The 17,028-nt window shown below is 37.7% G+C and overlaps 1 protein-coding gene across 2 annotated transcripts in view; it reads left to right on the plus strand.

Moving 5' to 3' along the window:
- Positions 1–17,028, plus strand: part of Bbs5 (Bardet-Biedl syndrome 5) — a 42,226-nt gene that overhangs the window by 17,589 nt on the left and 7,609 nt on the right. Inside the window, exons 8-12 of one of the 2 annotated variants that reach the window (XM_013030735.1) lie at positions 1,004–1,066; positions 2,948–3,082; positions 4,996–5,079; positions 7,042–7,065; positions 11,437–12,558. In XM_013030735.1, the coding sequence (XP_012886189.1) occupies positions 1,004–1,066; positions 2,948–3,082; positions 4,996–5,079; positions 7,042–7,065; positions 11,437–12,558 (1,428 nt within the window). Of the gene's footprint in view, positions 1–1,003; positions 1,067–2,947; positions 3,083–4,995; positions 5,080–7,041; positions 7,066–7,215; positions 7,629–11,436; positions 12,559–17,028 lie in introns of those variants that run through there. The other variant, XM_013030742.1, reaches the window with a different exon arrangement.

Here is a 17,028-nt window from a genome sequence, read left to right on the forward strand (position 1 = left end):
GTGTGTGTGTGTGTGTGTTGGCTCTACACCTCAGCCATGGTCCTGACTCGTGGTGTGTGTGTGTGTGTGTCTGCGCACACTTCTTGCTGCTTTTATCAGTCTATATCTCCTAGTTACATTTTCTGTTGATGACAGCCAAGGATGCCAGTGTTCTATGGTTCTAACTAGGAACTCTGTATTCTTGGTGGAATGTAAAGTAGTTAGCTGAAAGGCCAGATTTTCATAGGAATTACCACTAAAATCTGTCTCTCTCCTCTTTTTCTCTGGAAGTGTGACATGCCATCAGCTGCCACAGAAGACCCTCTCCGGGCTTTTGTTCTGCTGGGATAATATTAGGTCCTCCATGGTTTTTCCTTTCTCCAACAAGTGGTTTTGGTCTCTTTCTAAAGCCGCTACTTGCCATTGCCGCCTCCCTTCTCTCAGGCTACTGGAGCCACCACTTCCCATCCCCTGCTCCTGTTTAATCCTTAGAAGCTCTTGTTCATTGCGACTACTTGTTCCAGCCTTCCTGATGCCTTGTGATTGGTGTTCATAAGTTTTTTTTCTAAAAAGTAAATGGAGGGCTGAGGTGTATCTCAGTGGTAGGAGCACTTGACTAGTATATACCAGGCCCTGGGGTTCAATCCTTAGCACCCCAAAAGAATGAATAATTAAATGGAAAGTGAAAATCAAGGGTCTTTTAGAACTTAGCCACCCTTGATGTAGGAAACAGCATGTGACTTGAAACTAATCCTGCCTTGACACCACAAAAGACACTGGCTCATAGTAACTTAAAAAATTATTAGTGGTTGTGTAAAATATTCAGAAAAATTGCTAGTTCCCTGAAAATGAGAAATATTTTTGTGCATATTTCAGATGTCTTCATTTTCAGGATCAAGTTTAACTTGATCTCTGTGAAGTTTATCCTTTGAAAAGTAGTACCTGTATAAAAGTTTAAAACCTTATATTAAAGAGTTACCACTGTCAGATAATAAAACATGCATTTTCTTTTTATTTTTTTTAGCGTTCAATAAAGATTAGAGATTCAAAATTTGGCTTAGCTCTTGTCATTGAAAGTTCTAAGCAGGTAAGACACTTTACATTTTTATTAACCTAAGATAAATTTTTTAAACTGTGTGACAGTATTTTATTTTACAATCTAGGCTTTTAGTTTTATTACCTAGCAACAAGATTATTAACTATACTCTCAAGGTTGATGAAGTATTTGAAGTCTTATGCTAATTGTCTCTGTAGGAGGAATCCTGTCCATGTTTCTTGTTTTATTTGTTTTGAGAAAGTATCTTTCTGTATAGCCCAACCAAGCCAGCCTCAAATTCACAAACCTCCTGCTTCAGCATCCTCAGTGCTGGGATTACAGGCCTGCACCACCAAGCCCAGCTCTGCCTTTGTTTTGTTTTGTTTTTTCTTTTTCTTTCTTTTCTTTTTTTTTTGCTGGAGAGATACAATTATCACTTGTTATTAATCAAGTTATTATATCAAATGCTGTTTCTATATTCTCTCAGTCTAAAACTCTACTATTTTTCCCCATTTTACTGTCTAGAAACTGACACCTGGAGAAGTTAGGGGCCTGGTCTATGGTCTCATAACTAGCAAGGGGTGAGACTAAATTTTGATTCCAGATCTGGCTGATTGATAAGATTTTCTTTGAGGGGTTGGAGACATGGCTCAGGTAGCAGAGCGTCAGCCAATAAACAAAAGCATCAGATACCTAGTTCAGGTCTTAGAACAAAAAAAGAAAAAGATTTTCTTTGAGAAAAACATACACACACATGTTTAATACATTTTATATATTTTTTTGTGGGGGTTCCGGTTATGGGGCCTGAACTCTGTGCCTGGGCGATGTCCCTCAGCTCTTCAGCTCAAGGCTAGCACTCTACCACTTGAGCCACAGCGCCACTTCCGGCTTTTTTCTTTTTGCTTATGTGGTGCTGAGGAATCGAACCCAGGGCCTCATGCTTGCAAGACATGCACTCTACCACTGAGCAACCTTCCCAGCCCCAAGGAGATGGTTTTCCAGGCTGGCTTTGAACCTCAACCTTATAGGTCTCTGCCTTCTGAGACAGGAATTACAGTAATGAGCCAGCAGTGCCTGTCTCATTTCTTTCTTTTTTGTCCGGTCGTGGGGCCTGAACTCTGGGCCTGGGCGCTGTCCCTCAGCTCTTCAGCTCAAGGCTAGCGCTCTACCACTTGAGCCACAGCACCACTTCCGGCTTTTTTTCTTTTTGTTTATGTGGTGCTGAGGAATCGAACTCAGGGCCTCAGGCATGCAAGGCAAGCGCTCTACCACTGAGCCACCTTCCCAGCCCTCATTTCTTTCTTTTAATGTATAGTCTTTACCTTTTCAAGAACTAGCTCAAGCCTGCACTGGTGGCTCACACCTATAATCCTAGCTATTCAGGAGGCTGAGATCTGAGGATCACTGTTCATAGCCAGCCCAGGCAGGAAAAGTACTCTTCTCCTGTTAACCACTCAAAAACCAGAAGTGGCACTGTAGCTCAAATGGTAGAATGCTAACCTTAAGCAAAAAGAGCTAAGGGACAGTGCCCAGGCCCTGAGTTCAAGCCCTACAACTGAAAAAAAAAAAAAAAAAACAAGAAATATCTATAGTACATTTATTTTAATTTTGAGAAACCTCTTATATTTACAAATGAGGTTATATGATATCTGAACGTATTTCAGAATAATACTGAAGGGGTGTGGGTTTTATGTAAGGGAGAACTAGAGATGTTTGAAGCTCTGTGATGATTATCTGAAGTTTTTTTGTATTATTTTGTATTGTATTGTGTTCTATTTTTATATGTGCTTAAAATTTTTCATAGTGATGAGTCTAATTTTTTAATCAACTTATCTGGTGTACCCTAAAATAAGAACAATTAGAGCTGTAGTTTATCATGTCTTTTAAGTATCGTTTGTCATACTTAGTCATCTCTATTGTTGTCTATTGTAGAGTGGAGGATATGTTCTTGGCTTTAAAATAGATCCCGTGGAAAAACTACAGGAATCAGTTAAGGAAATCAATTCACTTCACAAAGTCTATTCTGCCAGTCCCATATTTGGAGTGAATTATGAAATGGAAGAAAAGGTAATCTGAACTGTGGAGTTTGCTGGATTGTTTTTATGTTCCCTATAAAATGCAGATATAAAGGCTTTGTGTACAATTTGCTTTAAACTAGATACACAGACTTTGTTCAAGTGAGCCTGGCCTGGACTAGACTATGTTAACTGTTGATAGTTACTGTTCTCCTAATTGGTTGTACCATCTTTCATTCTTCCATACCTAAGTGAGCTTTTTTGCATAGGTTGAACCAGATGGTTTGTTAGTATTTGACCTTTTTATGTATAAAAATTACAATTTTAGTTCAACCTAATAGTTATTTGTAATTGTGTTTTATTTTTCTAACCACTATCAGAAGATTATAAATCCTTTGTGGGAAAGAAGAAGGATTTTATACCCTTGTTGGTACTAGTACACGCTCCCTACTACAGTAAAATTACTCAAATATTTGAAAAATGAACAGATTAATATCAGTACTACATCTTATTCTGCCTTAGCTTTAAAATATCCTATGTAAATCTTTGTTATTTTACTTTTTTACAAATTTTATTTTATGAGTAATTTGAGGAAATTTGAAAAAATGCTACTATAAGCAAGTTTTTGATTATGTGAAAGAAAAATAATTTAGAGTATTTTTTTAAGAATGGCTCTTAAGGCTGGGCATTGGTGGCTCACACCTTTAATCCTAGCTACTCAGGAGGCTGAGATCTGAGGATCACAGTTCATAGCCAGCCCAGTTAGGAAACCACCAAAAAACCAGAAATGGCGCTGTAGCTCAAGTGGTAGAGCACTGAGCTGAAGAGCTGAGGGACAGTGCCCAGGTCCAGAGTTCAAGCCACACAATCAACAACAACAACAAAAAAATGGCTCTTAAGTATATTAAATATGTGGAAAATTCCCATTCTAACTTTTTTCATGATCTAGACTTCAGATTTAGAAACTTAAGTGTATCATCTGATCGAATCACCTCTAAATAACCCCATTATATATATATATATATATATACATATATACCCCATGGTATATATGTGCACACCAGAGGGAAACTAGGAGGAGGACACAGAACTAGAGGGAATCAGGGGAAAATATACAATAGTAGGTCCCATCAGCTGCACTGGACATTGATCAAAACGGACTAAGCAACTCAATGGCAGCGATGGGAGGGAGGGAATGAGTGGAAAAGAGAGAACAGCTGACGCTATGCAAAAGGAAAGAAATGTACATACCACCTGATGTGGAAGAAATTGTCGAAGCTCATAGAACTCATAAACTTTATAGACCACGATAGACGATTTGCCCCATGAAAGTTAGAATGTGTTTGTGACTTTAACTAAGCATCACTATCCCACAATACTGTGAAATTTGTGAAATTATGTAATCACTTAATCACAATAAAGAATTTTCAAAAAAAGAAAAAGAAAGAAAGAGAAAGGAAGGAAGGAAGGAAGGAAGAAAGGAAGGAAGGAAGGAAGGAAGGAAGGAAGGAAGGAAAGGAAAGGAAAAGACTAGCAGTGAAGCACACTGGACACTGAAGAAAGTAAACTGTACAACTTGTGGGTGGAGATAGGAGGGATTGGACTGGGAGAGAGGGACTCAGAGAGTATGAGGGAACAGGAGACACTGAATGAAAGAAAATGTACTCATTACCTGATTTATGTAATTGTAATCCCTTGTATATCACCTCTATAATAATAAAGTAAATTAATAGTAAGAAAATAAAATGAAATAATAGACAAAAAATAAATTTAAGTATAATGCATTTTACTATTCAAATTAGTTTTAATGAAAGAGTAATTATAATTGTAATGGTGATTTTCTTAAGACTTAAGCAGTTATAGTTGTATCTTCTTGAACATATTTATAGTTCTCACAATACATTTCCTCAAATGATTTGTTTAAATAATATTGTCTCTGATAAATTCTGACATCTTGATTTTTAGCCACAGCCCCTTGAAGCTCTGACAGTGGAACAAATTCAAGATGATGTTGAAATAGACTCTGATGGTCACACAGATGCATTTGTGGTGAGTGTCAAAAAGAACTATTAAATTTCTCATGATTTGTACATGAGTCATGTTTAGTTAAATCATGGTATGACTGTGTAGAACATTATAAAACTTGAGACTTTTTAATTTTTTTAATTTTTATTTTTTAATTTATTTTATTTGTGAACATACTGTACAGAGGGGTTACAATTACATGGGCAGGATAATGCGTACATTTCTTACCAAGCATTGCAGCCTCCTCCTTTGTTTATCCTTCACATCCCTTCCCAGCCTCTCCCCTCCCCCACCAGTCCCAATCCTCCCCCCCCCCACCGACATTGTAAAGCTCGTTTTGGACATGACAACTTGTACTTCTCATTGTTGCAACAGGTCCACCTGTATCCTTAAACGACTTGTTTTTCCCCATCTCCTCCACAAGTTATACTGACATCAAATATAGTGAAAGCAGGGGTTATACTGTGGGGGAGGGACATACAAACCAACAAAGAAATAATCTTATAAATGCATTAGAAACACATGCATGAAAGAAAAAACATTAAAATACATATCTAAGGGTTCATTTTCCTAGCATCACATTATCTGACCTTTTCTGCTTGACTCATACATATACTAGATATTGCAAATAAGGGAAACCATGGGACCTATGTTTCTTTGGGCCTGGCTTACTTCGCTTAATATAATTTTTTCCAAGTCTTTCCATTTCCTAACAAATGGGCAATGTCATTCTTTCTGATGGAGGCATAGAATTCCATTGTGTATATATACCACATTTTCTTGATCCATTCATCTACTGAAGGGCATCTGGGTTGGTTCCAGATCTTAGCTATGGTAAATAATGCTGCAATAAACATAGTTGTGCTGGTAGCTTTAGTGAACTTGAGACTTTTGACATGAGGTTGAGGTAAATTTTTTTAAGTGAGGGAATTTGTTTTGTGATAATGCTTTTAAATTACCAAACTAAGAACCACACACTGGTAGCTAACACCTGTAATCCTATCTACTCAAGAGGCTGAGACTTGGAGGATCATGGTTCAGATTTAGCCGGGCCATCTCCAACCAGGCAACAAAACACTGGGCTAGAGACATGACTTAAAGTAGAGCTACCCATGAGCAAAACAAGCTGAACAAGTGTGAAGCTTTGAGTTCAACTTCCAATACTAGCACCCCTCAAAAAAATATCAAAAACTGTTATAGCTGGTTAAATACTTTAAAATCTATACATTACATAATTAAGATAAATTTCCCTTAATCTGTAACTATATGGTTTTAGAAGAACACACATCTGAACAATAAATGTTTCTAAATTGGCATTTAATTTTCAACTACCACTATCTCTATGTATTTACTGGCACACTAAAGTACTGGTTTGTTTTGTTCATCTCAAGTTAGGAATAAGTTATACATTACTGACAAAGTACATCTCAGGTTTTTGTGCAGTTCTAGGGCTTGATTTTTAGAGCCTTGAGCTTTCTGGGTAGTCCTTCTGCCACTTGAGGATTTTTTGCCTTTGTTATTTTTCAAGTAGGGTCTCTTATTTTTGCCCAGATTGGCCTGAACCACAATCCTGTTTATTCTTTCCCCTGTGACACTTGGAATGACAGATGCAGGCCACCATGCTTAACTTTTTATTGGTTGAGATGGAGATCTCACAAACTTTCACCAGGACTGGCCTCAAACCATGCTTTTTCTCAATCTTAGCCTCTCAGATAACTGGAACTACAGATGCGAGCCACCATGTTCATTCCTACAAAGCACATTTGTTTAGAGCCTAAAGACGTCATTTTTTCGTAGCTGTTAATACTGATCAATAAATTTTGATTTCTATCATTGTAGAGATAGTGAGAAAACCATTAAACTTCCAGTATCAAAATGTGAAATACATTTAGTTGCAGAATCACTGTACAATCCATTACCTGTTCCTTAGCTCCCTTACCTATTACATAGCAAACATGTGAAATATCAATTTTTTTTGTCTTATAGGCTTATTTTGCTGATGGTAATAAGGTAAGCACATTTTACTGATAGTACTATTATTTTTTTTGCAATTTTCTATATTTCAGCATTTAGCATTCTTATGTGAAACCTATTTTTTGTTTTTTTCCTCTCCCTTGCCCACCCTCTCTATTCCTATCTCGTTCTCTTACCTCCCAAAAGCAACAAGATCGTGAACCTGTATTTTCAGAAGAACTGGGTCTGGCAATAGAGAAATTGAAGGATGGATTCACACTACAGGGACTTTGGGAAGTAATGAGTTGATCTTAAGTTGAGCTAGATTTCTATTTAAAGATTTCTTAAGAGTAAAGATTCTAGTCACCTGCTATAAGGCATGGAATGGTTTTTATGTTTACAGCTTTTATATTCAAGGATTTCCAGAAAGAGTTTTTTACTGATTAAGGAAAATCTCACTTAGAAAACTGCCAGTTCCTTTAAAAAATTAAATTTAAAATTTCAATTGAAATGTATCTAGTTTGTAAATGTTTATAATGTACTTAATACTTGTAAAATTTTAGTTTTCAGATATTAAATGACTGTATCATTGGGTTTAATAAAGAATTTATGCAGCATCATCTAATGTTTTGAAAGTATTATTTAAAAGAACATCATAATCAAAATACTCCTTTCTTAATTATAAAAATTTAGCTTAACTACATTATCTCATAGCTCCAAATGTAAGCTAACTCTATACAAATTGTAGTCTGTAAGCATCATTTTTAGGGAGTCATTTTGTCAAAACTAAATATTACAGCTAACTATGGTATACATCAAGCCTCTATTTATTTATTTATTTATTTTTGTCGGTCGTGGGGCTTGAATTCTGGGCCTGGGCGCTGTCCCTCAGCTCTTCAGCTCGAGGAGAGCACTCTACCACTTGAGCTACAGCGCCACTTCTGGTTTTCTGGTGGTTTATTGGAGATAGGAGTCTCACGGTCTCTCCTGCCTGGGCTGGCTTTGAACCGCGATCCTCAGATCCTCAGATCTCAGTAGCTAGGATTACAGGTGTGAGCCACCAGTGCCCAGCTAAGCCTCTATTTGTTTTGAGTGCTAATGTGGAAGTGATTTCATTATAGTTTGGACAAGAATATACTTCCAAGGAAATTGCTTTGTTCTTTTGTTGATTTTTCTCCTTATTTGTATTATTGAAACTTCTAAAATTTTTCAGAAATAACACGTTATTTGATTAGGTAAAAATTTTCAATCTCTCTAGTGTTGTTCGTTAGTGTTAGTTGTTCAAGTGTTGTTCAGCTACCCCAGTTGCAAGAGCATTGTGGACAACCTTGTCAAATGATTCACATTAGCTACACAGGAGCCCTTTCTGTAGTAGGAAAGAATGAGGTGGTACAAATGTTTGAAGATGCAACAATATATACAGTCGTAGACAGGTTTATAATATAACCTAATGTTCATCTCACTTTATTTAAAACCATCGAACAAAAGTTTTAAGTGGGTTTCTTCATTTAAAGGGAAATGGATTTCTTTTCTTTGGGGGGGGAGGGGCAAGTGGGAGAAGTCCTGGGGCTTGAACTCAGGGCCTGGGCTCTGTTCCTGAGCTTCTCTGTGCTCAAGGCTAGTATTCTACCACTTGAGCCACAGCGCTTCCTCTGGCCTTTTCTGTTTATGTGGAATTGAACCTAGGGCTCCATGAATGCTAGGCAAGAACTCTACCACTAAACCACATTCCCAACCCCTGGAAAAAGATTTTTACACTTCCTTTTGGTGCTAGTCTGGGGCTGAAACTCAGGGCGTAGGTGCTATCCCTGGGCTTTTGTACTCAAGGCTAGTGCTTTACCTCTTGTTCCACTTCTGGCCTTTTGGTGGTAAATTGGAGATGAGAGTCTCATGGACTTTCCTTCCTGGGCTGACTTTGAACTTTGATCCTCAGACTTCAGCCTCTTGAATTAGGATTACAAGTGTGAGCCACCAGTGCCCAGCTGTATCTTTGCACATTTAATGGATAGAGTTATAAAGACCTACATTAGGACATCACAAATAAAATGTTGTCATAAAGATTGTTTAAATGCTACTTTTCAAGCAAAACAAACTAAAATTGCCCACTGGTAAGAATCCCAAGTGCCATACCATGGTACTTACATCTGACTCACTAATCTTTTCAAATGTTAGGTGTTGTGTTTGGAGAGAAATGAGTCATTTATTGTTTAAACACGGGAGCAGCTGTTATTTTTTTCTAGTGTGTTAAAACCTTTAATGACTTCTATAAATGGAAAAAGAATCAATGAGCTCTTCTTTCAGCTGTTGTTTTAGCAACTGACAGTACCTTGACTTCACTGTGATGTAAAAGAAAAGAAAAAAGTTTTTACACATGGCTAGAGACCTTGAAATTTAAAAATAGAGAATTCTCTGACCTGGGCATTCATTCATTCAACAAATGTTTATGGAGCATTTGTGAGGCTTATGGACTATTTCTGAACAGCAGCACAGACACACAGAGGTCTGGGAATGTGGCTTAGTGGTAGAGTGCTTGCCTAGCATGCATGAACCCCTGGACTAGATTCCTCAGTACCACATAAACAGAAAAAGGCGGAAGTGGCATGGTGGCTCAAGTGGTAGAGTGCTATCCTTGAGCAGAAGAAACTCAAGGACAGTGCCAGGCTCTGAGTTCAATCCCCAGGACTAGCCAAGAAAAAAAAAAAAGAGAGAGTTTATATTCTTTGGGGTATATTTAAGAATACCAGTGTTGGCCGGGCGCTGGTGGCTCACGCCTGTAATCCTAGCTACTCAGGAGGCTGAGATCTGAGGATCACGGTTCAAAGCCAGCCCGGGCAGGAGAGACTGTGAGACTCCTATCTCCAATAAACCACCAGAAAACCTGGAAGTGGCGCTGTAGCTCAAGTGGTAGAGCCCTCACTTTGAGCTGAAGAGCTGAGGGACAGCGCCCAGGCCCAGAGTTCAAGCCCCACGACCGACAAAAAAAAAAAAAAAAGAATACCAGTGTCTGCTGGTAAGGTGCTTCCTCAGCATGCACAAGCCCCTCAGTACCACAAAAACACCGAGTACCAGCCCCTGAAATTCTTTCTGTAGCCCTAGTGATTCTTCATCATGACATCTGCGTTCCATAATTAAGGTGGTAATCTCTTATCATCGACTTAGATTATCATTCCAGTTATATGTGTATGTATGCTTTTTAAAATAATGCTTGTTTTCCCAATTGTATAGGGGGTCTAGTACTTATTCTGATTTTGTCAGTGTTCTGAAAATAAACTATTTCATAAGGCTACATTTGTTCTACTTAATATTTAATGAAACAACTTTTAACAGTAAAAATTACAAAATACTGGGCTGGGAAGGTGGCTCAGTGGTAGAGTGCTTGCCTTGCATGCTGAGGCCCTGGGTTTGATTCCTCAGCATCACATAAGCAGAAAAAGCTGGAAGTGGCGCTGTGGCTCAAGTGGTAGAGCACTAGCCTTGAGCTGAAGAGCTGAGGGACAGTGACCAGGGCCAAAGTTCAGGCCCCATGACTGACCAAAAAAAAAAAATACAAAATACCTTTTGTATAAAATACCATAGTGGGTCTTTAATTTTTTTAGCATTGACTTTATTTTTCATTTAACCTAGAAGAATTCTTTTTAAAATTTTTCCTTCACTTCCCTATTATTGTTAGCTATAACACATCCTTCGTACATCAGGCAGAGTATGAACAAATTAAATACTTCCATAATTCAACACCATTAAGCTTTTCAAAAAACAAAAATCATTTAGAATACCTTAGAAAAATTATCACTTGTTTTTATGCATTTGTTATTTCAGATATGATGGATGTATCATCTCATATTTTATAAAACTATAATTATACACAAGAAACATCTTTTAAGTTTCCTACTACTAAAAGAAATATCTAATTCCCACTATTTTGAATAGAAAAAGTTAATGTGTGACCATTACTGGAAAGGTGATCTTACGAAAATTCAAGTAAACTCGACTCATATTCTTGACCTTTGTGTCATTAATTCAATGTGCCATATAACTTGCCACTAAGTCATTTTTAGAGGGGTGACTCATTTTTGTGATTCATTTTTCTATTCAGTAAACATATTCTTGTGGTAGCCTTTATTAGCATATCTTCTAATGCTTTATATATTTTAAAGCTTTCTACTTCACTTAAATGTCTTGTTTCTTAGCTGTTCCTTGGTGATTAAAAGTTCCAGTTGTTACTTTCAATCTATGACAGCTGCCAGAACAACTCTTCTTTCCAAAGTAGCTCTCCTAAATTCCCGTTGTTAAGAGCTGGTATCTATATTTAGCCGGTGGGATTAAATTGCAGAGGCTTCAAGCTGGGCAAAGCACACTGATCTGCCTTTTTACAGCTAGACGTGTGTGCTGCAAGTAGCTGAGGCCCTCAGTGTCCCCTTCCTTACCCAGGTTGCTCACAAAATGGATTCCCAGCGGGAACTTGCAGAGGAACTACGGCTTTACCAATCCACCCTTCTTCAGGATGGTCTAAAAGATCTCCTGGATGAGAAAAAATTCATCGATTGCACCGTCAAAGCAGGTGACAAAAGTCTTCCTTGCCACAGATTGATTTTGTCAGCTTGTAGTCCTTACTTCCGTGAGTACTTTTTATCTGAAATTGAGGAGGAGAAAAAAAAGGAGATAGTACTAGATAATGTGGATCCGGCTATACTTGATTTAATCATCAAATACCTGTACTCTGCTAGTATTGATCTCAATGATGAAAACGTGCAAGATATTTTTGCGTTGGCCAGCCGATTTCAGATCCCCTCAGTGTTCACTGTCTGTGTGTCCTATCTCCAGAAAAGACTTGCTCCTGGTAACTGTCTAGCCATCCTGAGATTAGGACTTCTTCTAGACTGCCCAAGACTCGCCATTTCTGCCCGGGAATTTGTGTCTGATCGCTTTGTGCAGATTTGTAAGGAAGAGGACTTTATGCAACTGTCTCCACAGGAACTGATCTCCGTCATTTCAAATGATAGTCTAAATGTAGAAAAGGAAGAAGTGGTATTTGAGGCAGTGATGAAATGGGTAAGAACAGACAAAGAAAACAGGGCTAAAAATCTTAGCGAAGTATTTGATTGCATCCGTTTTCGTCTTATGGCAGAAAAGTATTTCAAAGATCATGTTGAGAAAGATGACATAATTAAAAGCAACCCTGAACTCCAGAAAAAAATCAAAGTTCTAAAAGATGCTTTCACAGGTAAACTCCCAGAACCTAGCAAAAAAGCCGAGAAGACTGAGACTGGTGAGGTGAATGGGGATATTGGTGATGAAGACTTACTTCCTGGTTACCTGAATGACATTCCCAGGCATGGAATGTTTGTCAAAGACCTCATACTCTTGGTTAACGACACAGCTGCAGTGGCTTATGATCCCACAGAAAATGAATGCTACCTTACTGCACTGGCTGAGCAGATCCCCAGAAATCATTCCAGCATTGTTACCCAACAAAATCAGGTGTATGTGGTAGGAGGACTATATGTAGATGAAGAAAATAAGGATCAACCTCTTCAGTCATACTTTTTCCAGGTAAGGACAACTATGTCTATGTAAGTAGAGGTGTAAGAGAAGGCTCTTGCCATCCAGTTAGCTTTTAGTCATTTATGAATTATTCAGGCCTCTTGCATTTTATACTAATAGGTGTCCTATTGGACTCCATTGCATTTTTCTGCTTAGAGGGTGGACAGAAATATTCAACTGCTTGTTAAGCTTTAAAAAAAAGTATAGTGTACAAGGATTCTTATTAATATTTAAGTCATTAACATCCTTTTACCCCAAATGTCATGTTTCAAGTTGATGGTGATTTTGTAATCATTCTAAGCCCAATATTTTAGTAAAAATAATTCATAATCTTATACATTGTTTCCTGAAAAATAAAGATCTTTCCCTCAATGAAAGTTACTTATTGTATAGATCATATTTTCTATTTTTTTCTCCAGATTTTCTTTTTTCCTTTGAAGTTCTTAGAAGGTAGAATTTCATCTTTACTTATAGTTACCATCTAAAACATAATTTTGTTGAAAATTAAAAAGGAGTTGTGTACATATTCCATATATTTTGAATTGTAGGAAAAAACCTTTATGAATATCACTATATTAAGATGGTTTTGTTTATATTTTCACATTTACTTGTATCAGTGCTATAGTTAGATATCATGGTAACTTAGTAATCTGTTTTGTGTAACCATAAACATTTGTAGGAAAACAAGTTCTTCTAAACTAGTAGACTCTTTGTAGTTTGTTTATAGGGAGTTAACTTCATATTATCAGTGCATTATAACTTATGAATTTATGAAGGAATCAGTAATTCAAACTTTATATCCAGCAACATCAGTGGCAATCCTTTATAACTACAACTAGCTCAAAGAGTTTGTTTAGGTCATAGCTAATCGTGGCCTGGGGTTTACAGACACTTGGACTGGAAAGGCCAAAGATAAGCAAGTGTAGAATGTCATACCATAGTCATAATATGCTCTCATAGTGTATGACATACACTCAAAAATCCTATATTTAAAAATGTCATCATAAACACAGTCATGTTTCTTCATTTTTAAATTCTCACTGGAAATAAGTTTTTGGTATGGGCCAGAAATTTTCCTAAGCACTAATTTTAAATTTAGATTAACTTCAGAAAGGTCATATTCCATGAAAAACATTATAAATACCTACAGGAAATAATAAGAAAAAGAAAACACAGACCACAGATAGGCAGACAGATAGATAACAGATCCTCAGAATAATGATAGCCATACAATAATTTCTCCAAACTTTTGAAGCCTTTAATCCACTTTATATTTAGCTTATGGAACATAGGGCCTGGTGTATAGCTAACTGGCAGTGTGCAGTTAGCATGCACAAGGCCTTGGGTTTGACCCTCACTACCACATAAACAAGTAGAGTTAAACATATCTATAGCCCAGCCATTTAGTTTCAGGTGCTCAGTTTAATCTTTATCCTCTTCCATTCTATTACTACCCTTACAGACATGGCTGCTTATTTCTTTCTGGTTCAAGAAACCTGCTGAATGTTTATTAAAGCTCCTAAAGCAATTATACAAAGTTAGAAGGTAAACTCCCCGTCACTACCCGTACCTTGCCACTTTTAAAAAGCACAAATGGGGGGCTGGGAAGGTGGCTCAGTGGTAGAGCGCTTGCCTTGCATGCCTGAGGCCCTGGGTTCGATTCCCAGCACCACATAAGCAAAAAGAAAAAAAAAAAGCCGGAAGTGGCGCTGTGGCTCAAGTGGTAGAGCGCTAGCCTTGAGCTGAAGAGCTGAGGGACAGCACCCAGGCCCAGAGTTCAGGCCCCACGACCGGACCCAAAAAAAAAAAAAGCACAAATGGTAGAACAAGATGCCAGGATTAAAACATCTGACCATAAAAGAGGGTGTGACTCACCAGAAAATATTTGTATGAGAATTTCAAGGTATTTTTGGTTTGGTTATACATATTTAAAATTATTAATTTAGAAGTAATGTAGTATTTGGTTGTATACTGCAAGTAGATTAGAGAACTTTTTTACTTAATAACAGAGCTTATTTTCCTTCTTCCATGGGAGAAATAGATTCAGTTTTGCAGATTTTGAATGACCTAGATCCAAAGCCTAATTTTTATCAAGAAGAAAGTAGAACCAAGAGAGGTTTTAAAATATGAAAGCTTGTCTTTACTAAAAGATGTGCTGAAGGGTTGGGAAGGTGGCTCAGTGGTAGAGTGCTTGCCTTGCATGCATGAAGCCCTGGGTTCGATTCTTCAGTACCACATCAGCAGAAAAAGCCAGAAGTAGCACTGTGGTTCAAGTGGTAGAGCGCTAGCCTTGAGCTGAAGAGCTGAGGGACAGTGCCCAAACCCAGAGTTCAGGCCCCATGACCAACTAAAAAAAAAAAAAAAAAGATGTGCTGAGATGTGCTGAAGAGAATTGGTAGCTTATCTGTTTATGAAAGAGGCTTGTTCTAACACTGGTGGCTCACACACACCATAATCCTAGCCACTTAGGATGCTGAGATCTGAGGATCCTAGTTGTAAGCCCATGTAGGCAAGAAAGTCCTTAAGACTCTTATTAACCACCAAAAAGCTGGGAGTGGAACTGTGGCTCAAGTGTTAGAGTGCAAGCCTTGAGCAAAAAGGCTCAAGGACAGGGCCCAATCCCTGAGCAATGCACCATTCCATCTACTATGCAAAGAGCAGAATAAGGGTAGTGGGGAAGGGAAACCATGTGGTACAGTATGAGAACATATACCTCCGGCACTTTTTTTCAAAAAAGAAAACATTAGGGACCATGGTGACACTAGTGCATGGCAGGGATTAAAACTCATGCTGTGTTTTCTGGATTTCGTGTTTGTTTAATTGAGGATACAAGATCATATCTAGAGAAGCTTCCACATATACATTCCTGTCCAGCTTTTATATTCAAAGCCATGCTTAGTATCCAATGAATCTCAGCTTTACATGTTTTTCTTCGGCTATCTAGAACAACAGCTGCAGCAGCACTTCCTCAGAAACCATTTCCATGTGCCTTACTATCCTAAAATGCAAAGTCGAAAAACCTTAAGACTGTAAATAGTTAAGTGCTGGATGCTGTCTATGTGAGAGCCACCTATTTAGAGCATGGATTCTAGCAAGGCCATAGCAGGCTTGCAGCAATAGTAACAAAACAAAGAAAGTTTCTTCTTAATATAAAAGAGAGAGAGAGAAAAAAAAAGAAGGATATTTTATATGACTTCTCCAAAAAACTAGGAAGCCAACATCAATACCTGTCTGTTCCCAAAATAATAAAGCAAGCAAAACTTAGCAAAACTTATCCTAAAAATGTCTAAAAGAATGAAAATGAGGATCAAGAAAATGTATACACAATGGAATTCTATGCTTCAACCAGAAAGAATGACATCAACCCAATCGTAAGGAAATGGAAAGACTTGGAAAAAAATCATATTAAGTGAAATAAGCCAGACCCAAAGAAACATAGGCTCCATGGTTTCCCTCATTTGTAATAATTAGTATATGTCTAGGATAATCTTATCAGATGAGCATAAAAGCTCAATAGCTGTGTACATATGACCACACAAAATGATGCTAATCAAAATGAACCCCACGAAATGGAAACAGATTTTTTTGTTTTGTTTTTAATGTGTTTTTTTTTGTGTGTGAAGTTATTTTTTATTCATCTCTCCCCCCCTTTGATTTATCCCCTGTTGTCAATGCTTCTCATTTTGGTACCCTGTATCTTATATATACATTTATCTGATTTGTGAAGAGAAGGGGAAAACAAAATGATGAGACAAAGGACAAAGGGTGAACAAATGCAACTATGTTAGAAATGAACTTTACAACTTGGGTAGAAGAGTCAGGAGAGAGGGAGGATGGGAGAAAAGAAAGGGGGTAATACTATACAACAAGAAATGTACTCATTACCTTATTTATGTAATGAAATCCCTCTGTACTTCATCCTTGCAATTAAAAATTTAAAGACAAGAATGAAAAATAGGGGGGGGAAGGCTGGGAAGGGATGTGAAGGGTAAACAAAGGAGGAGGCTGCAATGCTTGATAAGAAATGTACGCATTATCCTGCCCATGTAATTGTAACCCCTCTGTACAGTATGTTCACAAAAAAAAAAGAAATAGAAAAAAATGACAAAAGAAAAAAAATGAAAAATGGCATTGCCTAAGCTTCCCAGTTGTCTGTGGCCTGAGCGACAGGTCCAGCTGTGAGGCTGAAGGCTTTGGGAGCATGTTAAAAATAGCTCTCGGGGGTCATTCACATACCCTGACCCTCCCTGCTGTGGCCACCTGTCTTTTCCTAATGTCTAAAGAATATTAACATGCCTCGTTTCAAAGATGGACACGAGAAAAAACAAGAAACCTCACAGTTCTAATCCCTGGAGCTTCTGTTTTATTCTCATTCCATTTTTGAAGTCTTGAATGTTTTGGTACTTTATTTGGCAGGTAAAGTTGATTTTCTCATTCTTCATGGTACTTTCAACCAAAAACATATTCTGAGATTGTTGA

This window comes from Dipodomys ordii, unplaced genomic scaffold, assembly GCF_000151885.1.
Source record: "Dipodomys ordii isolate 6190 unplaced genomic scaffold, Dord_2.0 Scaffold5, whole genome shotgun sequence".
Classification (NCBI taxonomy): Eukaryota; Metazoa; Chordata; class Mammalia; order Rodentia; family Heteromyidae; genus Dipodomys; species Dipodomys ordii.